The sequence below is a fragment of the Malaclemys terrapin genome, chromosome 3 (assembly GCF_027887155.1).
Source record: "Malaclemys terrapin pileata isolate rMalTer1 chromosome 3, rMalTer1.hap1, whole genome shotgun sequence".
Classification (NCBI taxonomy): domain Eukaryota; kingdom Metazoa; phylum Chordata; order Testudines; family Emydidae; genus Malaclemys; species Malaclemys terrapin.
The window spans coordinates 53,623,329-53,649,172 of NC_071507.1; the positions used below are offsets into that span (position 1 = coordinate 53,623,329).

At 44.6% G+C, this 25,844-nt stretch overlaps 1 protein-coding gene across 1 annotated transcript in view; it reads right to left on the minus strand.

Moving 5' to 3' along the window:
* The window catches only part of PARP1 (poly(ADP-ribose) polymerase 1), a 55,727-nt gene extending 35,224 nt beyond the window's left edge, over window positions 1–20,503 (minus strand). Inside the window, exons 1-4 of the mRNA XM_054022836.1 lie at window positions 20,263–20,503; window positions 11,134–11,296; window positions 9,198–9,316; window positions 7,777–7,991 (exon numbers count right to left, since the gene is read on the minus strand). Coding sequence (XP_053878811.1) covers window positions 7,777–7,991; window positions 9,198–9,316; window positions 11,134–11,296; window positions 20,263–20,382 — 617 coding nt within the window. The 5' untranslated portion in view covers window positions 20,383–20,503. The remainder of the gene's footprint in view (window positions 1–7,776; window positions 7,992–9,197; window positions 9,317–11,133; window positions 11,297–20,262) is intronic.
* Between the last annotated feature and the right edge of the window lie 5,341 nt (window positions 20,504–25,844).

Here is a 25,844-nt window from a genome sequence, read left to right on the forward strand (position 1 = left end):
ACGACTGAAGTCTTTTGGAAGTTCTGCAAAATTGTCACCTGCACCAAACCTAGCCTGTGCAAAAAGTTATCAGCTCAGGCCCAGTTCAGCAAAGCACTTTGTGCTTCAGCTCATTCCATTCTTTGACTAGGGAAGAAGTACACTTCTACCCAGATATAACGCGACCTGATATAACACGAATTCAGATACAACGCGGTAAAGCAGCGCTCTGGGGGGGCAGGGCTGCGCGCTCCGGCGGATCAAAGCAAGTTCAATATAATGCGATTTCACCTATAACGCGGTAAGATTTTTTGGCTCCTGAAGACAGCGTTATATCGGGGTAGAGGTGTATGTGTTGAACTTTCAGGGACATGCTCAAGTACTTTGTTAAATCAGCAGGCTAATATCTAAAATGTCTCCTTTTTGGCAAGGGGAAAGTTAAGCAACACTCTTATGTAGTAATCAGACTTTCCCCCACAATCAGAGTCAGCACATGAATAGCCAAAAGCCTAATACGCCACTGAAAGGCACTGCAGTCAAGGCGCTGTGCCCACACATTCCATCAGCTCATGAAGTCTTTGGATGGTTCTCCTCAGTCATATGCAGCACTGGATTACTCTCTCCTGGTACAGGAATTAATGTAGGTCATAAGTTAACATCTGGACAGCAGACAGCAAGAGGCTTGCTTAAAAAGACTAGCGCCTGTGACCAACTGACATAAGCCACCACCAGAAATGTTCCACTTTCTCCTCACCTTCCTACCGGATACAAGGGGTTTATTTAAACTTTTGGAAAGCTGATAGAGGAAGAGGGCTAAGAAGGACTGGCATACTGTATCCTGGCTCTTCTGATCACCACATCAGCCATCCAAGCTCAGACCTTCCTTGCGGGGAGAAGAACATATGAAAAATACTAACAGCAGTGGAGATTCTGGGGCAAAACCAGCAGCCAGTCTGAAAAGGGAGAAATGCAAAGACCATCACCTCAGTCTGCCCTCTTCAAAGCATGTACTGATTGTTCTTGTTCCTTGTGTGAGTGGTTAATATAACACTGCAGTTAAACCAACCCTGCCCAGTGGCATCTGGAAGGCAGCCTCTCTTTCCCCAGTAAAAGCTGCCTCAAACAAACAGCAATTTCTACTCTACAAAGATAAACGTACAAGAGAATTCTAGGGCTATGGGCATTTACTCTTTATATATTTAGAACATATGCTAGCTGATATTCAAAGGAGGTGCAGCCCACAGACTTTTGGCAGGTTGCCAATGTAGCCCTCAGCACTAAGCATCAGTGCTCCCTACAAGGTGAACCTTTTAGCACACAACCACAACCTTTTTCTTGTGCTGTTGCAATGTGGTATTGTCAGGCAAAGTGTCCAGCAAATCCATCTACCTACTTTACACCCCTAAGACTAGAAATGAAAACTCAGAGCACATACAGGAAAATCGGGTGTTGTGCTTAGATTGTATTGGGCTGGGACTCAGAAGATCTGGGTTCCAGCACCAACTCTGCCACTGAATCATTGTGTGACCATGGGGAAGCTTCAACTACAGCAGACCAGAAAGACAGGGAACAGCTGCATAAAGTTTTCCTCCCATTTTTGATACACATTTTATTTAGATAGAAGACTCCCAGCCAGCTCTCGCTATAAACTCTGTGCCTCAATCCCCCACCCCACAATCTGTAATATGCAGACAATCTGTAATTGTGTCCCTCACAAGAAGTGCTGCAAGACTTAGTTCCAGAATGTGTGCAATGCTCCTTGAGCTCCTCAATGGAGGGTGCGATGAAAGCGCAAAGGATGTGTGCGGTATTCCAGTCACAGACACAACATTTGGGTCCAAACAGAGCTCTGAAAAGGGAAGCCAAAGGCTTCATTGTTAAAATCTCATCTGGCTTAATAAAAGGTGCATCAGAGACAAAGATGTTCAGTTCATTTCTCCTGCATGAACTAACGTGTGAGGCAAGTCTTCTGGGACATTAGCTTCTCCAGTCAATCACGCCAGTTTTGGGCTTCAAGAGAATTTCTTCCTATCTCTTTGCAAAAGGCCAGCAGCGAGAAAGCAAGGGAATTCTACATTACTCCCAATGCTTGCTAGACTCCTTTTCTACATGTACAGCTACTTTCTTGGCTGATCCTTAGAACCCATGGCTTGACCACCTAGCATGAGCAGCAGGAGAAAAGGTACTAGAGTTGAAAGACTAGCTGGCACACTAGCTGGATTTGGCACCTTCATGCCCACAGCGTTTGCTGCTGTCCAACCTCTACATGAACAAAGACGGCAGGGTCAGAAACCTTGGTATGGGACCTCAGTTTGCTGCACCCTATATCACCAGGCTAAATTATTTTCCATTGTGATTCTAGGTTCATATTTTATTTATACAGCAACTTGGCAAACAAATCCATGGCCTCGGAGTGTAAATGCTTCACAGTCCAAGCAGAATCACTAAAATCCCCGGAAAAGGAGAGCCAAAGCAGACAAGAGCAAACATTTACATAGTGAAACTTTTTATGCCCTGCCAAAGGTACTAAGCAAACCCGTCATATTCTGATCCAACTACACTGATGTGTTACTCTGTGCAAAGCAGAACACATACCACAGCACAAAGCCTACCTGAAAACTGCATGCAAATGTAGACTTTCAGCTCTCTGCACCTGAGAATGGTAAAAGCTCATAAGGGTAAAGATGGCCAATTCCCTGGCACTACCTAGCAATAATTGTGTTCGTCACAATCGATGAACTATAACTCAGATATGCTGAGAATTCACTGCATCTGGGAAAGCATTGGTTAGGAAGGTGAGCAGACTGGTATGAGAGGGACTTAAGTAATGTATAGCACAGACCAGTGTTTCTCAAACTTGTACTGGTGACCCCTTTCACATAGCAAGCCTCTGAGTGCAACCCCCCTTACAAATTAAAAACACTTTTAAATATATTTAATACCATTATAAATGCTGGAGGCAAAGCGGGGTTTGGGGTAGAGGCTGACAGCTCACGACCCCCCCATGTAATAACCTCATGACCCCCAGTTTGAGAACCCCTGTCATACAGCATATTCCTAATCAATGTAACTACCCAAAATCTTCAGTAACAAAGACATAAGATTGCCTAGTGCTGTCAAGCCATCCCTATGAACTACCTGTAGCAGTGGTGGGCAACCTGCGGGTCATATGCAGCCTGCGAGCCGCAGGTTGCCCACCGCTGACTTGTAAGATAAGGTTATTTCCCCTCCTCCATTCCTCACAAATGCTGCGGTTAGAAATGGCAGGTGCTCTGCCTTTAGATATCAGTTTTCAAAAGGTATCTTGTATATGTATTGTGCTGGAATGCTGAATACTGAGTAATAATACTTCAATCTTACCACTGAAGAGTAAGTAAAAAAAGATGCGTCTAATCATGCCAGATTACCCAAGGTAAGTTAAAATTTAATTAGATTCAATTTTTGTCTCACAGATCAGTGATCAAGGAAAAAAAAAAAAAAGACTGACAATCAATTCCGACTCTGCCTCTGTTGGCAACAGTGATGACTCCAAGCACAGTAAAAGAAAAGGGGGTTCTGCAGTTGAGTTTGTGACCCGCTCAGTAAAACCTATCCACAACAGAAAACAGTTCAGTGAAACTGAAACTTGAGGGCAGTCTGTGTAGATGGAGCCCAAGACACAAGTATGACAGATCTCAATGAAAGCTGGAAGGAAGCGGAGATTCTGAGATCTCAAATCCTGAGAACCAAATCTGTAACAAGAGTAGGCATGTGGAATGAATGTCCCCTTGCATGGGAAAGCTGGCAGAGGTTACACAAGAAATAAGAATGAAAAAATACCACCTGAACATACTTGGTGTCAGTGACATGAGATGGGCAGGGAGTAGCAAGATTGCAGCTGATGATGCTACAATCTTATACTCAGGAGGAGCAACACATGAAAGAGGTGTAGGAATTGTGCTGGATAAAATCACAGCGAAGACTCTGCTGGCGTGGAAGCCAGTGAATGACAGAACAACTACAGCCAGGCTGCAAACAAGACATGTCAAGTGTACAATAATCCAAGAACATGCACCAACAAAATGAGCAGGTGACAGTGAAAAGAATGCTGCACCTGCTTATAGAATGTAAGTCTTGATGTCATAGCTAGGCACTTCCAAGCTGATGACAGGCAACTCTGATGCATAAATTGGCAACAGTACTGTCTGGGAAGAAGTCAAGGCCATAGTAGCAGAAGGCATCTGAACTAATAATGGCAAAAAAGCTCTCAAATCTCTCTGACACAAATACCCTAAAACAGGAGGCAGTCATATTCAGCACAAGAGGATTCATAAGCTTACATGAAAATCACCAGACAATGCGACTGTCAACCAGATAGACCGTGTGTATATGTAAGAAATGGACACCTTCTTTGAGGGATGTCAGAAGAGCAGATGTTGGCTCAGACCATTATCTTTTAGTGGCCACATTACAGCTTAAACTCAAAAAGATCAGGAAGATGGATAAAGAGTGTTACAGCAATAGAGATGTTCAAAGACAAAAACTCAGATCAGACTCCAGACTGAATTTAGCAACCATTTCAGTGTTTTACAAGACCAGGCTGATGAAAGTCCGGAAGACAGATGGTCAAAGTGGAAGAAGGTGGTAGTTGAGACAGCAGAGGAAGTAGTGGACTACTGGAGAGGATGGAAGAAAGATGCATGGTTTACACCTGGAACGTGGGCAGCGACTGAGAAGCAGAAAGCTCTAAGGCAAAAAAGGAACAGTGCAAGACACAGGCAGAACTCTTAGAGGCAGATGCAAGAAACAAAGAAAAAGGACAAAAAAGATGAGATGCAGGCAAGACAGAGAAGCCTGGGTTCAGGAGAAGGCTGCAGAACAAGAAGATGCAGCACAGAGAGGAGATTTCAAGCAGCTCTGTAGAATAATGAAAGACCTCTCGAAGAACCCAACCATCGCAGAGATTCTGATGGACAGATGTTGAAAACACATGAAGAACAAGCCAGATGACAGAAGGAACATTTTCATTCCATATTAAATTCTCCAGGGCCAACAACCATGCACAGGGTCAAGAGAAATGCCAATGCTAAGTTAAAAATGGAAAAGGGACCTGTAGAAGTCTCGGCCGAGGTTCGGCCCTCAGCGGGGCTGTGGGGTATCCCACCGCCTCGCTCTGGTCTGCCGTCAGTCCTGGTCCGGTGGTAGTGTGGGACAGCAAACACACAGTTAGGGGCTCAGGCCCTTAAGCAGCGGCTGAGCCAATAGTCAGGAACTCAGGCCCTTAAGCAGGGGCTGAGTCAATGAGCGAGAGGTCCCAGCCTCTCTAAGCCAGGGAAAGGGGGAGTCTGCCACCCAAGGGGTGGGTGGCAGGGGGGATGCAGGCCCTCCCACTCCACTGCGTCCAGGCCCAGGGCCCTAGCAGCAGCGGAAACTTGCTGCTGTCAGTGGGGATCCTGGCCGCAACACACTAACATAGGCTCTGGCAGTGTTGCAGCCAGACTGGGGTCGGCTGCCCCCGGGCTACTTCCAGATTCCCCCTTGTAGGGTACCTGCACCGTTCTAGTGTCCTTGGTGGTCTCCCCCAGCATCGATTCCTCCGGGTAGGTAGCTGGAAAGGGGAAGGCTCGGCCCGTCCTCCTCGGGGTAACGGGCGAGGGGTAGGCTTGGCTGGCCTGGTGAGTCCTCAGGCCGGTTGCGGCCTGCTGCTGTCTCCAAAGCAGGAGCTCGGCCACAGACGTCTGCGCTCTCCAGCGGCTTGTTCTCCACTGAGCTCTACAGGCGGGCTTTTATACTTTCGGGTCGGCGCCGTGACCTCTGAGGAGCGGGCGCCGGACCCAGTGGCTCCGCCCACGTTGGTGTTAAGGGAGGTTCGGCCCTCAGCGGGGCTGTGGGGTATCCCACCGCCTCGCTACAGGACCAAACACACCTAATGAAATTAAAGCAACCATCTAAGGCCTCAAATAGTGGTAAGATCCTGGGGTTGACAGAATTCAAGCAGAGGAATAACAGGTGGGAGGTGAAATTCTGACTGAGCAACTAACAAAACTCTAACGAAATATGAGTGAAAGAACAAGTGCTGCAAGACTGGAAAGATGGTATCAGCATGGCATTGCCAAAAAAGGTGATCTTACTCAGTGCACGAACTGGCAAAGTTATTGCCTGGGATTGATAACAGTGCAAAGTATTGGCTACTGTTATGCTGAACAGAATGAAGAAGGTAGTGGATAAAATATTACCAGGAGAACAGACTGGATTCCATCCAGGTAGATCATGCTGTGAACAGATATTCACTCTTCAACAGATCACTGAAAAAATTACTGCTTGGCAAAAATCCATCTTAACTTTATCGACTTCAAGAAAGCTTTTGATATTGTGACTGGAGTTAGGCAAGGGTACGCATTATCACCAATCCTGTTTGCATTAGCCATAGGTTGGGTGATGAAGCAGGTAACAAAAGACATTGCAGGAGGTGTAAAATGGGTTAGCAGAGATGAGTTACATGACCGTCACTTTCCCAGTAACATTGCTTTAATAAATAAGATGTGGAATGGAATGACTGCCTTATACCAGAGGTAGAACAGGAAGCAGCAACAATTGAATTGAAAGTAAATGCAGAGAAAAATCAGATTATGAAGGTAGGAAAGTGGACAGCAGATGCAAAGGCCTATGTGGATGGAAAAGAAGTCCAATGGGTAGAAGAGGTCCATCACCTGGAAGTCTGAATATATTTGAAGGTAGGTGCAATAAAGATATTCATACAAGATTAGGAAAAGCAAACACCACTTTTGAAAGGTAAAACAACATCTGGTCAAACAGAGGTCTCCATATTAAACTAAAGGTCAGATTATACCATGTGACTGTACTGAGCATGCTAATGTATGGTGCAGAGGCTTGGCCAATGACAGCGGCTATTAAGAAGAGATTGGAGGCTGCCCGTCAGAGAGAGCTGAGGAAGATACTACACATTTCATGGAAAGACAAAACAACAAATGCAAGAGCAAGGGAGCTGACAGAGCAGAGCACGTTAGAAAATATCAAAGAAAGCTCAGGTGGTTGGGACACATACTCCCTATGGAAGATGGGAGACATGCTAAGCAAGCACTGAAGTGGGTGCCTAAGGGAGGAAGGCCAAGGAAGAACAGGCATATGACAGTGAAGAAGATACTGAATGCGCTGGCATCACCTGAAAAGTACCACACCTAGTGAGTGACAGCCCAATGGGTCAGTGGCACAGGAGGAACAAAAGTTTAAGGAATCACTTCTGAATCAACAGATCAGAAATAAAGAGAACAACATTAACACCAACACCACCAGACAGTGCAGCACAGAGTCTTTACAACTGAACTCATGAGAACGGTCATACTGGGTCAGACCAAAGGTCCATCGAGCCCAGTATCCTGTCTTCTGACAGTGAGCAATACCAGGTACCCTAGAGGGATTGAACAGAACACAGGTAATCATCAAGTGATCCAGTCCCTGTCACTCATTCCCATGATTGCTAGTTTATGGCACAAAATATTAGACAATTTTCAAAGCCGTGGTTGCTTGGTTGCACTCTCTCTGTATGTCCAAGGGAGATACTTAGATTGCAAGCTCCTAAGGGCAAGGGTGGGTCTTGTTTTAGCTGTGCACAGTGCCTAGTGCAACAGGGCTCTAAATCCCCCTGATTATGGCCTCTAGGCACTACTGTTATACAAAAATAAATGGTATGACAGAGGTTAAAAAGTCCTATCTATATAAAACATGGAATTTGTGAAGACATGCAGTGTGTCTTCATGGATCTTCTAGCCAGCAGGCTCTCTTACATCCCCCACATACCCTTCACTCTTCATGGCAGGCAGCTGCTTTTTCAGAGCTTCTTTATCTTCTGCTTTCAACATCCCAAAGCCCTGGAGCTGACTGGCTCCAAATGCAGGGAGAAAGCCCAGTTCTGCTCGGTGGCTCACAAAGCAGTCAGGATGGTACCAATTATCTATCATTCCCAGCTGGGGCTTTTCAGGATGCACCATCTTCTTGGAAATTCTGATCTGGCCCTGAAGCAGAGAAAAACCAACAGTACAAGCGTGGTGTGATGCCGCTCTGGGAAGGACTTGAATGTTAATTCAGAGAAATAGGTTGGTGATTTTATAATGAAAGTAATGCTTCTTAAATAGCAGGAGTAGCAAAAACTATTCCACCAATTGCCTGCTAGCAGTCGCATGCTGAAATTTACATAGTTATTTTCATTCTAATCCCCCTGGTTTCCCCTACTCTGAAAATTCCCTTTTTGAGTTAAACTTTTCACTTTTAGTCTCAGGCCATACTTACTACTTCTTAAAAAAATGGTGGGAAATCCCATAACCAGTCTGAGCAAAGAATAAAATTCAGTCAAGTAATTTTTGCTCAGTAATAACTCAAAAATAGCTAACCACATTTTGGATCCAATCCAAACAACCTTTACTCATGCAAGTAGCCATACAGAGGTCAAGCAAGCAAATCCTGCAGGATCAGGCTCCATGCAAGGAATTTTAAATTATAAAACTTTGGTTCTCCAGAAATTAATGTGTGAGGACTAATGAAGTCTGACCAGAGTCAGCTTGATTTCTAACCAGATCGTATTCTGAATTACAGTTCAGCCTATACTATTCAAAACAATCACTCAGACATCCTCATTTCAAAAACAAATTTGGACTCCAATCCTGCAAACACACGTGAAAATTTATGCATAGGAGTAATCAGTGGGATTATTCACATTAACAAGTACTTGCAGGTTCAGAATCTTATTTCGCCAGCATTTCTTAAATACCTGTATATGGACGAACAGGACATACCCTACAAAACAGTGATGGGATGGGACAGTGGAGAGCTGCAGTACCCATTGGCCTTCCTCAACAAAAACACATTTACAGTTCACCAAAGCTTCTCTCCAGGCTATTCCTCTGCAGGAACACCAGCAGTAATCTGCCAATCAGCTCCAATGCCTGGACCAATTAAATGCTTTCTTTCCTTTACAGAAGGAAGAGTCAGCAGGTCTAAATCCCAGGCTCTGAAGAGGTCACATTTGAGACCTTACTGCAGTGGAAGAGCTTTGGGTTGACAAATTGTTCAGAACAGAGCATTTCTTCTGAGAAAGTAATGCAACTTTTAAACCCATAATATAAAAGGAGAACAACAGAAAGAACAATAGTTCAGAACTCATGGAATTAACTGTGTTGCCCTGGACTGGAAGGGAAAAAAACCCAATAGCTGCGTGTCTCTACCTTTTCTATTTTCTGTTCACAACCTTTGCAGGTACTTCTGTTAGACTTGGCATATTCTGCAGCGAAGTCATTTAAACTCTTCTCAGCCTTGCCACCTCCCTCCTGGTCAGTCCCTTTACCTGGAGAACAGAGGCAAAAACACTATTAAACTTCTAAAGTACATTTTATTGCTTAAAAAAAAAAGTCTCCCTAACTGTTTATCATCCCCCCAAAATCAGCACAAACATAGTGAGAGACTAGCTGTGAAACAAAGCCAAATCAGCCACAGCCCAGTACATTTAGAGAAATAAGTACAGTGACAAAACCCACAAGTATGAGAGGGGCAGCCGTGTTAATCTGGATCTGTAAAAAGCGACAAAGAGTCCTGTGGCACCTTACAGGCTAACAGACATATTGGAGCATGAGCTTTCGTGGGCAAATACCCACTTCATCAGATGCATGTAGTGGACTACATGCATCTGACAAAGTAGGTATTCGCCCACGAAAGCTCATGCTCCAATATGTCTGTTAGTCTATAAGGTGCCACAGGACTCTTTGTCGCTTTTTACAAAACCCACAACACTCTCTCTGCAATTCAGAATTCTACAGGAAGCGTTAGGAACTCTGCAGACTCATAATAAACTTTGAACGTTACTCACCTATACCTCAGGCTTCACTACTGGGGAAGACAATCTTAGTCTCGCACCTGCACTTGTCAAGAAGCATATAATGCTCCAACAACACTAGTCCCTGCAACTTCACATTTACAAAACAACCCCTATGAGAGATGAACTTTCTACTCTGAAGAACACAAGCCTGACCTGCCAAAGGAGTAAAGTGAGGACTCTAGCTCTAATTCCAGCTCTGTCACTGAGCTGATATGCTGCTCTGAGGTAAATCACCACCTTTGTGCTTCAGTATCCCCATACGTCAAGAGGGATATGGCTTAACTATAGCTCACATTCATACTGTGAGGATTAACCAGTTAATGTTTAAAAAGCACTTGGGAAAAGTCAAGTGTTCTGTACGTGTGCAAGGAGGAACTGTGGAAGTCTGCTTATGTAACTGTATATTTTAGAACAGTTATACTCAGACCTCAGTGGTCGGGGAGCCAAATTAGTGATCAACATTACCCAAAAGAACCACAGTGCAAATTCACTGCTTCATTGTCTGTCTGTTCTAGTAGTATAAAATAAAATAAAATAAAAAATAAAATAAATATTGTTATTGAAGATCTGACCAGAACTGGAGTCAACCAAATAGCCACACCTCAAACAGAACTCCCCTTTTCATATACAAGATGCATTTCTTTGATATGGTGTTACATGCCAGAGAGGCTGACTTCAACCTACAAACCTCCCACAATTCCTGTGTTGTACAGACATTGATGGCTTCAGTCTGCTCTATTATTAATTATTTGTATTACTGTATCACCTAGGAACCCTAAACATACCCAACCACTTCCAATCTGGATCTGATCATTTCCCTGACCATTTAGTTAATTGCACTGAACACTTAATACAGTGCTTATACAATCCTTACTAATGTTTTCTGGAGCTGATATATTGGTAGGTGTGATGATTTCACAGTAGGTCTCAGGTTACTAAGACATCACTACTTTTCCATAGTGTATTACAGATCATTTACTAGTACCAGCTAATTGAAGCTAAACTACACTAGTCAAGTAAGTGAATAAAGTATATTTAGTGATGCAGTGTCCTTTCTTTTTAGACTGTTTCTAACTATTTCACAAGGTTCAGTATACACAGTCTCCTAGTCACTATCGAGAATCAGGAAAGTTCCAGGGATTGTTCTGATTTCGCCATCTGAAGGGACATCACAGCCAGTGAGCAAAAAACCCAGTACCCATAATCACATCCTTTCAAGTATAAATAGGATGGTTCTAAATGGACATGGCATCTTGAATCTCCGTAAACATCACTTTTGCTTTACTTACCTGCTGCGACTCCTCCAGTTTCAATTGCTTTTTTGATTTTCTCCTGATCTTCCCATCGGAGCTCAGGGAAGCCATCAACATCTGCATGGGACACGAGTCGGGCCCGCTTCCAGAAACAAGTATAATGATGCCAGTGGGGGACTTTACCATCGAACATGGGTGACTAGGAAGAAAGCAACATTAGGATGAGGTGAGAAAATTCAGATATAACCAAAAGGAAAAAAGTCACTTTCTTTCTAATCACATGCAGGGATTTAGGACAAGGCACAAGAATTCAGAATCCTATGGCAGTACCACTAATACCACTGACCTAAGCTAAGAGCAGGGTCACAAGGGGGCTTCACAGAGGGAGAACTTCACCCATGTTACAACTAGTTCTTAATCTTCTTTCTTCCCTTTCCCACATTACTCAAAACAACACATTGACAGAATCATGATTGCACCATTCTGAGTGAGAAACAGCACCTGGGGGAGTGTTCAGCAGAGCCATCTGAAAACAAGCTCTCTATGAACAGGGAGATCTTAATTTTAGCTGGGAGGTTACAACCGGCCTTAACTGCATAAGGGCCCATAAAGTGACTGAGGGTCCTGTTTTTCCAAGCTTCTTAGCGGGTTAATTGGGTGCAGGGGTAGGTGAATGGGGAGTACTTTGTATGCATACAGTGTATTCAGATAAGAAGTATACTTCAGATTGTCACTGACTGGTGTGAAGCTTTTCCTTTTTCCAGGGGTGCCTTGAGGTTTCAACACAGCTCCCTTATATCACTCCTTCACTCCCAGAATTATTTTGCATTTGAAAAAGAGGGCTCCATCTCAGAGCCCTTTGGTTTTACCCCACACTCTGCCAGAGCAGCACTGTTAAGCACAGTAGGGCCCCCTGCTAAGTACTGAAGAGGATGCTTTGGCAATATTTGCAGCCTCAGGAAGAGGAGAGTGTGATCTCTCACTTTTAGGCAATGGTGCCCGTTGCTTTTTAATATGCAAAATGGACATGTGATCTTTGGGAGGTAATCCCGAACTTGAAAGGTTTACATCTCAGAAGCACCGTGTCTCATTCCTCTGCAAACATTATGGTTTTAATTGGAAATTAAAGCTAAGACTACACATCAATATCTGCTCAGTAATGCTTTGCATTTACTGTCCGTAGGACTTTTCATGCTGTATGTGTGGAGGGGAGTGGTGGGGGGGAGAGAGAATGTGTTTCATTACCCTTTTACAGATGTCGCAGAACCGGTATAGTAAAGAAGAGCCACTGTTTTCCTCTTGGGGTGCCGAAGTTAAAGCTACATGGTGAATTAGTGGTAGAGTCAGGAATAGAACCTAGGACTCCTGACTCCCATTGTCCCTGTCTTCATCATCAGACTCTGTTCCCTCTTTCCACTTGTTCTACACAACTCCCTCCTCGCATTAAAAGTAGTGAATTCCCCTCCCATCTCTACAGGGGACATAGAGCTCTCTTCTTGATGTCACTATTTTATATCATCCATAGCAGTCATATTATAATCACTGTGGATTTTTTTTTCTTAATCAGCTGTTCTGTCTCTCTTACTTTCAGCCGGACAAACTGATTGCCAAGCAGGGTCAGGCCAGGTCAGTGCTTAAACAGGAGGTCCTCTAAGGAACCACTGTAGGAGTCCATGAGTCAGTGAGTGCTTCTGTAGGGGAGTTAGGAATCAGAATTATAGGACTGGAAGGGACCTCGCGAGGACATCTAGTCCAGTCCCCTGCACTCATGGCAGGACTAAGTATTATCATAGGCAATCCCTGACAGGAGTTTGTCTAACCTGCTCTTAAAAATCTCCAGTGACTGAGATGCCACAACCTCCCTAGGCAATTTATTCCAGTGCTTAACCACTCTGACAGTTAGGAAGTTTTTCCTAATGTCCAGCCGAAACCAACCTTGCTGCTATTTAAGTCCATTGCTTCTTGTCCTATCCTCAGAGGTTAATGAGAACAGTTTACCTCCCTCCTCCTTGTAACAACCTTTTATGTACTTGAAAACTGCTATGTTCCTCTCAGTCTTCTCTTCTCCAGACTAAATAAACCCAATTTTTTCAATCTTCCCTCATAATTCATGTTTTCTAGGCCTGTGAACCAACCTATATCATGTTGGTATGAGGTGTAGTGCTCTGGAGCTGCTATTTGTGGATGGGATGTGCAATTAAGATTCTGTGCTGTTAAGGTTGTTTACAATGTTAAGGAACTTCTTGCAATGGCAGAAGTGCTGATGCTGATATTGACTTGGTTCTCCTCCCTAAATTCCTTTCATTTCTCACTCAGACTGTTCCCTTCAGCAGGAAGGGAAAGCTAAGTAACGGGCACGTCTCATATGATACACTGAGGATTTGCATAACATCTGGAGATGTCACAAGTGTGATCTAATCACAGGTGGGCTCAGACTGAAGCACAGAGTTATATGCAGTTTCCATTCTGAAGATGAAGGGAAATGAAATCTTAGGGCTCGTTGCACACCCCACCTCAATGCAGCCCTTCTTGAATGAACCACAAAAGTTCCTATTGTAGCACCGCTCTAATGCACAGGATAAAAAGCTCACTTGGTCCAGGGTGCAAGTTCTAGATGGGGCACCTGACCAGGCTGCATGGGCACAGAGCAGCATAAATGCCTGCCTCCCTCTCTCACAGGCTGATGGAAGAGCTAGAAAGGAAAATATAGAACAGGAGTACTTGTGGCACCTTAGAGACTAACAAATTTATTAGAGCATAAGCTTTCGTGGACTACAGCCCACTTCTTCGGATGCATATAGAAGTGGGCTGTAGTCCACAAAAGCTTATGCTCTAATAAATGTGTTAGTCTCTAAGGTGCCACAAGTACTCCTGTTCTTCTTTTTGCGGATACAGACTAACACGGCTGTTACTCTGAAACCTGTCAAAGGAAAATATGGGGCTGCTCGGGACCAGGGACCCTACAAGTGTAGGAACCAGAAGATGCCCAGGCTGGGGAGCTGTGAAGGAGATGGGACCCTGGAAGAGCTGCTGAGGAGCAGGGCTCTAATCATTGCTTTACTGAAGGGGAAGCAGGAACCTTTTGCTGCAGGAGGGGGAGCGGAATGAGGCGCCGGTGAACAAGTTACATGCATATGGTAGGAAGCTGAGAGTACAGTGGGGAGAGTAAGAGCATGGGGAAGAGGGAAAGATTGAAAAAGAACATGGAGGAAGTAGGGAGTACATCAAACAATGGCAGAAAATGAGAAAGGAATGCTATAAATTGGGGGCAAGAGAGGAAACAGAGCAAACATCAAAAGAGATGGTGGAAAACACACCAAGCTGTATTGTGGTAGGAGTGAAAGAAGAGGAGTGAAGGGGAAAGGAAGGAAGAAAAAATGCAAAGGAAGTTTAATAAATTGAGGTTTTGTATTTTACAGAGCTAAATAAATACAAATATTCTTACTATAGGAACAAAAAAAAAAAGATATGCATATCTAATGGGAACAACTAGAAGTGTATCGGTGCCTCTTGGGAAGCGGGAGAAGGCTGCAAGTATTTCTCACAGTGGCTAATAGGCTCAGTCCTCAGGCTAGTGGGTGTAGGACAGATTTTTCAAGCAATGCCCTAATGGGAAGAGATCTCCTTATTGTGCTACTTCCATTGGATCAGAATGCAATCACACTAGCAACAGCCAGGATAGTTGGCACTTATCTGAAATGTCTCCTATTGAGGAATTTGTGAAGTGCTCAACTCTGGAATGTAACCTTACTTAGTTGAAGCAAAGGCGTAGCCTCAACAACAGAAATTAGGCCTCTCTCCATAATGGGTCTGTGAGAGCCAAGAAAGCTGCACAGTGTAACAGTACATTTTCCAAAAAAATATATAATCAGAATGATTTTTAAAATGTCCTGCAAGTTACAAAGCATCAGCTGCCTTTTCATCATGGTGCTTTTCATACCAGGCCTTTCCTACCTCTCTGTATTTTGGCAAAACATGCCAAATCTGACTGACTTCTGCTGCCTTGGGTGGCCAAAAGCCTCTTGGAACCTTTTCAGCCTTTTACACCACTGTTTTTCCAGCAGAAGCATGGGGGTCTGAGTCTAGCAGCTGACTCTTGGGTTCTATTCCCAGCAATACCACTGGCCTGCTGCAACACCTTGGATAAATCACTTACCGGGGTGGCGGAGCCTTCCCAAAAGGGGGGGGGGGCGCAGAGGCCCCAACCCCCCTCAAGGCCAATTCTCTTCCCCCAGAGGCCCCACCCCCTCTTCCCCTGGAGGCCCCACCCCTCAGCCAGCCGCCCAGGGCAGGTGGAGGGACCCAGGCTCCTCACAACTACCCGTGCAGGTCTTAGTCAGGCCAAGGGATGGGGCCTTGGAGCTGCAGCCCAGTCATGGTAAGAGCTGCGCAGCCACAGAGGTGTGGGGAGCCAGTACGGACCCTCCACCTGCCCTGGGTAGGGAGCCTGGGGGGCGGGAACACGGGTCGGGGGCTGCTCTCAAGCCCCCCACATCCCAGGCAGGTGGAGGGTCTGCGCGGCTCCCCACAACTGCCTGGGCGCCCTCCGGGGGTAAAGGAGGGGAAGGGGGTGGGATCCCGTGGCGAAAAATGGACAGGCCTGGTCCATCCTCTTTCAAAAAGTGGGAGGGCCATGGCCCCCTGGCCCCCCTGTCACTTACCCTCATCCTTTGTGCCTCAGTTTCCTCATCCGCAAAATGGGAATAACACTCTACCTCAGAGTTATTGTGAACAATAGTGTTCATAATCTAAGATCCTCAAATATGGTAGAACCTCATCAACTCCCACTAACGATTAGAAGCCTAATATGAATTAATGGATTTTGCTTGATCCAAGTTCCACTGAAGTCAACAGGACTCTTTCCCTTGACTTTAGTGGGAGTTTGACAAAGCCCATACCAACTAAGCAAATAAATTTAAGAGGACAGTCTTTTACAAAATAAAGTTAATGTAATCTGATAATTGCAGTTTAGTTCTAATTATTTGCAATACTCTAGAACACACCAGTGAGTGTTCTGTAAAACACAAGTCTTAATTACTAAGACTGAGACTTTGCTATGGCATTATTAAATCTCTGCTGAGGCGTGAAGGGAGAATACTAATTTGTCTGTGAATTATCCAGTGTCCCGATTAGTAAGGTTTTACTGTAAATTCCAACAACTATAAGTTATCTAGATGCTCTAGTGGCTGAGGCCAGAATACAAAAGTCTGATGTATTTGTTCCATAGTGCAAAAATGTCAGATTAATTAAATCTAGTTTAATCCTATCCCCAATTCCTCCTCCTCGCTCTCAAAAAGACTGAAAGAGTCCTATTAGTACCCTGGAAAAGACCTCCAAATTTCAATAATATTCTAATATGAAACTTAACTGTGCACATTACACAGTATTAATTCCAGAAGGCAGCCTTATCCAAGCCTACAGATAGCACTTGGTATCAAGGAAAAACAATAATGAAGAGCCATTTAGGAATGTGTTCATTCCAAGAAAAGAAGAAGATTAAAATATCTCTATGCGACAAAAATAACCAGGTTTAATCATGGATGTGGCCAAACTATGATTATGACATAATATGTGGGGCTGTCAATTAATCGCAGTTAACTCAAAAAAATTAATAGCAATTAATCGCACTTATAACAATAGAATATCAATTAAAATTTATTAAATATTTTGGATGTTTTTCTACATTTTCAATATTGATTTCAATTACAACACAGAATACAAAGTGTACAGTGCTCACTTTATATTATCTTTGATTACAAATATATGCACTGTAAAAATGATAAAAGAAATAGTATTTTTCAATTCACCTCATACAAGTACTCAAGTGCAATCTCTTTATCGTGAAAGTGTAACTTACAAATACAGATTTTTTTTGGTTACATAACTACACTAAAAAACAAAACAGTGTAAAACTTTAGAGCCTACAAGTCCACTCAATCCTACTTCTTATTCTGCCAATTGCTAAGACATACAAGTTTGTTTACACTGATGGGAGATACTGCTGCCCACTTCTTATTTACAATGTCAGCTGAAAGTGAGAACAGGCGTTTACATGGCACTTTTGTAGCCAGTATTACAAGGTATTTACATGCCAGATATGCTAATCATTCGTATACCCCTTCATGCTTCGGCCACCATTCCAGGAGACATGCTTCCATGCTGATGATGTTCATTAAAAAAATAATGCGTCAATTAAATTTGTGATTGTACTCCTTGGGGGAGGGGGGAGGGAGAACTGTATGTCTCCTGCTCTGTTTTACCTGCATTCTGCATATATTTCATGTTATAGCAGTTTTGGATGATGACCCAGCACATGTTCATTTTCAGAACACTTTCACAGCAGATTTGACAAAACGCAAAGAAGGTACCGATCTGAGATTTCTAAAAATAGCTACAGCACTCGACCCCAAGGTTTAAGAATCTGAAGTGCTGTCCAAACTCTGAGAGGGACGAGGTGTGGAGCATGCTTTTAGAAGTCTTAAAAGAGCAACACTTTGATGCGGAAACTACCGAATCCAAACCACCAAAAAAGAAAATCAACCTTCTGTTGGCGGCATTTGACTCAGATAATGAAAACGAACATGCGTCAGTCTGCACTGCTTTGGATCATTATCAAGCAGAACTCATCATCAGCATGTCCTCTGGAATGGTGGTTGAAGCATGAAGGGACATATGAATCTTTAGCGCATCTGGCATGTAAATATCTTGCAACGCAAGCTACAACAGTGCCATGTGAACGCCTGTTCTCACTTTCAGGTGACACTGTAAACAAGCAGGCAACATTATCTCCTACAAATTGTAACCAACTTTGTTTGTGTGAGTGATTGGCTGACCAAGAAGTAGGACTGAGTGGACTTGTATGCTCTAAAGTTTTACATTGTTTTATTTTTGAATGCAGGTTGTTTTGTACATAATTCTACATTTGTAAGTTCAACTTTCATGATAAAGATATTGCGCTACAGTACTTGTATGAAGTGAATTGAAAAATCATTTTTTGTTTTTTACAGTGCAAATATTTATAATCAAAAATAAATATAAAGTGAGCACTGTACACTTTGTATTCTGTGTTGTAATATATTTTAAAATGTAGTAAACATCCAAAAATATTTAAAATAAATGGTATTCTATTGTTGTTTAACAGTGCGATTAATCGCAATTAATTTTTTTAATCGCTTGACAGCCCTAATAATATGTATTCCTCCTGCCTGTGTGGACTGAAAAAAGTCATGAGGAGTCATAACTATTTTAACTTTGGTAAATTCCCAAGTCTGTCTGTACTAGCCTTTTCGCCTTACTATTTCCCACTGTTGTTACCACCAGTGAGAGCACTTTGGCAGACAAGGCATCAGCTGCCACTAGTGTTTTCATCACCACTAAACTCCTCCAAGCAGGACTAGACTAGTTTATAATACTAGTACTGGGCCTATGCTTGCACTACACTGTTGCTAGTAGAAGCAGAACTGCACTCGAGGTGGTAATGGTGGGAAATTTCAAGAAAAAAAGTCTTAGGCTAGAAGCCCTAAGCTAACACTTATTTACCCAACAGGTTTCCTTTCTTTCCAGACAAGTGAGAAGCAATATTCTATAAGGCAGCAGAGGGCAAGCCGTATTTAAACATGGTTATGTTTAAAAATACAGACAGGGTCTGAGATGAAAGGCTAGTTACAGATTTGTTGTTGTTTTTTTTAAACCACACTAATCAAAACACAAGTTTCCCTGAATAACACACTTTTCATCAGGCCATGGGGAAAAGCAGAGCAAGGTGTGAGAATGCACTGCTAGGGTGGTGATGCAGACTTCATTAAAAATGCAGAGATCGAGGAGGAAGGGGGGCATGCAAGTTGCCACTATAAATAGGTTAAACATCTACGGATTATCAGACAGGAGGGAAGATTTAGGCCAGTAACAAATAGCATTGTCAAACACACACATTAAGCTGCCCAGGAAAACTAAAGAATGTAAGTGAAAAAGCCTCCACCGCTCTTCAGCAATAATGGAGACTGAGCTTACACGTCAACTGAATGCATCGTTTTGATTTCAGCCCTCCCTATATGCAATTATTTGTCTCCACATAAAGGTCTCCAAGCTGCAGACTGAGGTAAACAGCATTGTAATGTGTTCAGCAAATGATAAGCAACTCACAAAACAATATAGTGAAGAGAAAAGGACAAATATTCCCCAGTCAGGAAGTTAATGAACAGTTAGAGTCCGGGATCACATGGACTGTGAGAACAAGGAATAGAATTTCTATTGCTTTCCCCCAACTCAATAAATCGCATCTTCCTGCGAAATCTGCTAACAAATTCAATTCAAGTAATTAAATTCAAACAAACAGGACGATGAAATTAAAATGGAAGCCATCTAGAACATAACTTAAGGTTTTCCTTGTGTTTCTTCCATCAAACAACCACAGCAAGATAAAGCTGTGACAACGCAATAATTTGCGAGATTTTAATAAACTGTCTGCCTTTCATATCGCATTCTTGCTCATTTCAGCCGATGCACTTCGAATGCACCCTAGTAAGGGTAGTGGGCGATCAAGTCATATTTTCTATCTGATATGCAAGATCACATACCACATCAACGTCCCCTTCTTAGGAGCATGTGTGTTTCACTGAAGCTAGCTTGCAAAAGCAGGCCCACACACACGCTACCGACTCCCAGCACTTGAGCAAACACCACCCTGCCGCAACTCGTTCAGATTCGAGTCCAAATTCTCTCCAGCGCCCCCCAAAATCCCAGGGAGACGCCATCTGGCCCCTGGGCACAAATCCCTGCCACAGTGATGTCTGAGGACAAGTCGGGGCGAACGGACTCAGAACCCGCACAAATCTAGCCACCCCCATCCCCGCTGCCAGAGCTGCACAGTGCCGTGCCGGGGAGGGCCACCCGGGGGCTGCAACAGCGCCGCGCCACGAAACCAAACGCGTGCCGCCAAGAGCTGCGCTCGCCCGGCGCGTGCCGCACCCGGGCCGCTTTGCAACCGGCGCTGCCAGAGGGGAAGGCGTGGAGCGGACACTTGGCCCAGGCCACCGGCTGAAAGCAACACGTGGCCGCCGGCCTAGCTGCCGGGGCCGCTCCGCACGGCCCCCGGGGGTTGCAAGGAAGGCGGCGCGGCTGCCGCGGGGCCCGTGGGCGGGGCCGGCTCCCGAGCCCACGCGGTACCTGCACCATGATGGCCAGGCGCAGCGAGTCCTTGGCGATGCTCTCCCCGCATTTCTTGCACGAGGCCCGGCCGCTCTTGGCGTACTCGGCCCGGTACAGCTTGTCCGCCGGCTCCGCCATGGCGGCCGGGGGCGCGGGCAGGGGACTCGCGGGAAGCCGACAGCGCCGCAGCAACCGCAGCGCCGAGAGACACCGACCGACCGCCCCACAGCCGCTGCCGCGCCGCGCCTCCCGCCCGGCGCGCTAGCCGAATGCCGCGCGATCCACCCGGCCTCAGCCCTGCCGCCCGAGCCGGCGTTCGGCGATCGACTGAGGCTGCCTGGCAGGGCTCGGGACGTTCCGGCTCGCTACAGTGTATCAATGGGAGGAAGGATGTACCCCGAGGCGCGCGGGGCGGGGAGAGGGTGTCACGTGGCGTCCCCTGTCCGAGCCGCGCAGTATAGTGGGGGGAGGGCGGTCCCCGGCATTTACCGCCCATTGGCGGGGCTGCTGCTGACAGTCCTCACCGATGACTCTGCTAAGCGAGTCGTTACAGCCCAGGGGCACCCAAGGGTGGGGAACGTCTGCTGGCATCTAGTGAGGCACCTGTCAGGACAGCCCATTGCCCGCCTGCTCACTTCCAGGCTCTAGAGAGGTTTAACCTTGAAGTTAGAGGCAGTTGAGGCTGTTTGTAGCCTTATCTTCTTGACCACTGCATAGTTGTGCCATTATAACTGGCCCAGAAAGCTCCTCCTGGGGTAAAACGTACAGGAGGAGGAAAATTCCACTGGGTTCCAAGGTCTCCCACACCTTACCAGTCCCCATTGTCCATATGATCCCACAGGAGACCAGTGGCAGCCGCATCACGGCTTTGTGCTTCCACGAGTGGCTTTAGGGAATCAAAGCCCCTCTCCCAGCTCCCCGCCAGCATGGTCCCCATGGCTACAGCTGTTTCCCCATTCTTCTTAAAGGGGGAGTTCTGCACTGCTGAGGGGACCACAGAAGAGTTAATACAGTCTGTGAAACTCATCAGAGCCAGACAGCAAGTTGGATGGAGTATGTGTATCCTGGAATCAGGCATGACCCATGCGCCTACACATTCTCAGTTTCCTTTTCCCATATGGAACCTAAACCTGCAGAGAGCTCTCTCTGAGCTGCCCAGTGGTGTGTTGATGTTAACTTTAACCGCCACAGAATTCAGGGGAGATCTGCAGGTCATGAGCCACTTCAGTCCATATATCTCAGATCATGTGATCTCTCTCTGTGTGTGTAAATGCCAGACTAGATCACAGAAAGTCACTTGAGTGCAGATGTGAATGGACAAAATCCTGTAGTCTCAGATGACTTGTATGACGGATCTTTCAGTTTAACTCAGGTAATGTCCACTTGCAATATAGTGACAGGTTTCAGAGTAGCAGCGGTGTTAGTCTGTATCCGCAAAAAGAACAGGAGTACTTGTGGCACCTTAGAGACTAACAAATTTATTAGAACATAAGCTTTCGTGGACTACAGCATCCGAAGAAGTGGGCTGTAGTCCACGAAAGCTTATGCTCTAATAAATTTGTTAGTCTCTCAGGTGCCACAAGTACTCCTGTTCTTTTTACAATATAGTGGCTCTGTAGTGAATGCACAGGTCATCCTTATCCTTCTGGGCACAGACTAGAATCTTAGCATTCTCCCTAATTAGCAAGGTTGCTGAAGCTCCCAGGTTTGGATCTCTGTTGTTGACACCTGCATGTACAGTCAGTGTTAATTAGGTCAGTATGTAACTTATATAACTTGCTGTAAATTCCATCGTGACTGAGCTCATTACAGAAGAATCCCAATGTCACAAACTAATTGGGGATTGCGGAGCGGTGTTCAAAAAATCAAAAAGTTCATAAAATTGAACATTTAAAAATTACAGTAGGTACAGTGCATAACTTAATGTGCTAATCATTCAATGACAATGTACATATTGAATGGAAACAAATGTATGCAGTGTACCTTGCAATCTTATATGAACATAGTGTACCTGTAACTGGTGAAATAATACACCTCTGCTCTGAGTGCACACGCCTTCTGCTCACTGCCAAGTACATATGTGTAGCTTCTTGATTGAGGGATACAGGTTTTTTCTCCACCAGGAAAAGTGATTTATGTAACCGGTTGTTCATAACATCAGTGTTCGTAAAATCGGGGTTCTACTGCAGTACTTTGCTGTTGAAGTTAAATTTATATACGATTTCTGCCCTTCACAGTACACTAAAGCATTATTTTATTAAATGTCCCTAAACTTTACGTCACAGAAACATCATATGGCACTGTATGTTCAGTATACTTCTGGGAAGGGATTCAGTTGCCAAAGGTGCAGAAACATGATTTAGCTGATAAGGTGACCTATATTCAGTAGATATTGACCTATTTACCAAGAACTTTACACAAAAAGCAAATTCCAGAATGCATATATTATGGAAGAGAGGAAACATTGTCATTTGGTATTCATCCAACACCCAGGAGCTATACAGGACTGCTGCAGAATCAAAGTGTTTTGAATGCTCTAAGATGCTTCAGTAACAAAATAAAAAGATATGAGGTTTCAAAGGCACCTATCCAAACACTGATTGCTTTGTGATCTGAGAAGATGATAACATAGCTTGTAAAGCTGCAGGCATAGCCATAAAATCCAGTAGCTGCCAAAAGGGCCATTGCTTCAAGTTGTGTGTGAAACTGTACTGTACAAGTCAGCAGTTTCCATCCTTTGGGTCATCAGCAGTTATCAGCTCTCATCCTTCGGTCTCTAGCACAAACACAGATTTGCCTAGTTACTTGCAACTGGGTGTTCATCAGATGCTAAGTGTCTCACATAAGTCATGGCACTCTTCCTTTAAAGAAGAACAGAGCCTAGCTCTTCTCTTGAAGCACAATGGCAAATAACATACAAGTGTTCAGGGCATAACTGAGAAGGACCATCTGTAAGTGGTTTGTGTCACAGTGTCAGAGTAACTGTACCTGTATTCCCCAGTCCTTGATTCCTCGAGGGCACCTACTTAATGTTTCCAGCTCCCAGTTGTCACCTGTCTTGGGTGGAGACCCATGTCTCTCCCTTCTCACCAGGGGTTTTAAGGCTGCACAGTTTCCTGCCTACATTAGGATATCCCCAACAAGCCAGTCTGCCTAAAAGCCAGCACCTGTGCTTCGCTTTCTCGCCAAGACTGTGAAGTGTATATTACCAGCAGTTACAAGTTAACACAGCTCCTTCTTAACAAGCACCTATATGCCTAAAGTAAAAGCATTACAGATAAAACATAATAAAATATTCTATATTAATGCTAAAGCTTCCCAGAGGTCACCCATCAGTCTTATGGGGCCCTTAGTAAGCCAAGATCTTTCCAACCCTTCTGTAAGAGGTGGGGCCCCCCGGGACAGAAGGTTCTGTCCACTTGATGAGAAAGAAGGCCCTGAGCCAGTTAAACCTAGCCTTTTGATATCAAAAGCCCTTACTTTGTCTTTTGGTCTCAGGAAAACCCAGCTTGAACAATTACATGCAAACCTCCCCAGGGTGTGGTATCTCTCTAGAGGGGTTTACAGCCTAAGCAATTCATTGTAATTCCACCCCCCCCCCCCCACCCCGCACTGTTTTTGGTTCCTGGAGGAGCTGTGATAACTCTCCTTCCTGGAGTTACATACAATCCCTGGGCTACAATGATACATACATTTAATACAATATGGTCTCCAAAGATATTGCATGTGGTTGCAATATCTGTCACAGCTTGAACAGAAGGGATGGGATAGATGAATAGATGCAGTGGGGACTTGGAGTTCAAGAGATATTTGTGGTACAATGGGCCAAGAGCAGGCAGAATAAATCTCTGAGGACAGGAAAGGTACAATCGCCCAGTGGATGGGAATGCTAGTGAGCAGGTGCTCTAGGGGCATCCGTGGGAGCATGGAAGGCAACAGATGAAAGCTCTATAGAGAACAGCAGCACTGGGGACATTAGTGGTTCTGTGGGTGGAAGATCTGAGGTGCAAGCACTCTGGGGACATCATTGATGCAGTAGGCAGACAACAGATGGAAGTTCTGGGGAGTGGGAGCTCTGGAAACAGCAGTGGTGCTGTAGGCAGGCAGCAGAAAGGAGAAACAGCCACCCAGGAAGAACAAGATACTTATTTTTTCTTGTTTCAGAGTAGCAGCCGTGTTAGCCTGTATCCGCAAAAAGAACAGGAGTACTTGTGGCACATTAGAGACTAACACATTTATTTTAGCATAAGCTTTTGTGGGCTACAGCCCACTTCATCGGATGCATAGAATGGAACATATAGTAAGGAGATAGATATATACATACAGAGAACATGAAAAGGTGGGAGTTGTCCTACCAACTCTAAAAGGCTAATTAATTAAGAGAAAAAACTTTTGTAGTGATAATCAAGATAACCCATTACAGACAGTTTGACAAGAGGTGTGAGAATACTTAACATAGGGAAATAGATTCAGTGTGTAATGGCTCAGCCATTCCCAGTCTCGATTCAAGCCTAAATTGATAGTGTCTAATTTGCATATTAATTCAAGTTCAGCAGTTTCTCGTTGGAGTCTGTTTTTGAAGCTTTTCTGTTGCAAAATCGCCACCTTTAGGTCTGTTACTGTGTGGCCAGAGAGACTGAAGTGTTCTCCTACTGGTTTTTGAATGTTATGAATCCTGATGTCAAATTTGTGTCCATTTATTCTTTTGCGTAGACACTGTCCGGTTTGGCCAATGTACATGGCAGAGGAGCATTGCTGGCACATGATGGCATATATCACATTGGTAGATGTGCAGGTGAACGAGCCCTGATGGCGTGGCTGATGTGATTAGGTCCTATGATGATGTCACTTGAATAGATACGTGGACAGAATTGGCATCAGGCTTTGTTGCAAGGATAAGTTCCTGGGTTAGTGTTTTTGTTCAGTGGTGTGTGGTTGCTGGTGAATATTTGCTTCAGGTTGGGGGGCTGTCTGTAAGTGAGGACAGGTCTGTTGCCTGCCACGCTCCCACAGATGCCCCTAGAGCACCTGCTCACTAGCATTCCCATCCACTGGGCGACTGTACCTTTCCTGTCCTCAGAGATTTATTCTGCCTGCTCTTGGCCCGTTGTCAAACTGTCTGTAATGGGCTATCTTGATTATCACTACAAAAGTTTTCTCTCTTAATTAGCCTCTTAGAGTTGGTAGGACAACTCCCACCTTTTCACATTCTCTGTATGTATATACATCTCCTCACTCTCACTATATGTTCCATTCTATGCATCCGATGAAGTGGGCTGTAGCCCACGAAAGCTTATGCCCAAATAAATTTGTTAGTCTCTAAGGTGCCACATGTACTCCTGTTATTTTTTCCTGTTTATTCATGGCACGGGAGGGGGTGAAGCAAAGTCAAATTTGGAGGGGAGCAGTACCCTCTACCAAGAAGACATAGGCTGCCAACTCATTTAGACAGCCATTTATATGTTCTGCATCATTCAGACCTGTCTCCAAATATGGTCTGACAATGGCAGCTGCAGCATGAGTGAGAATTTTATGTGGTAGCTGTGGATTTCTCAGAGCTTGTCTACACTGGACATGCACACCGCTTCAGTATAGATGCT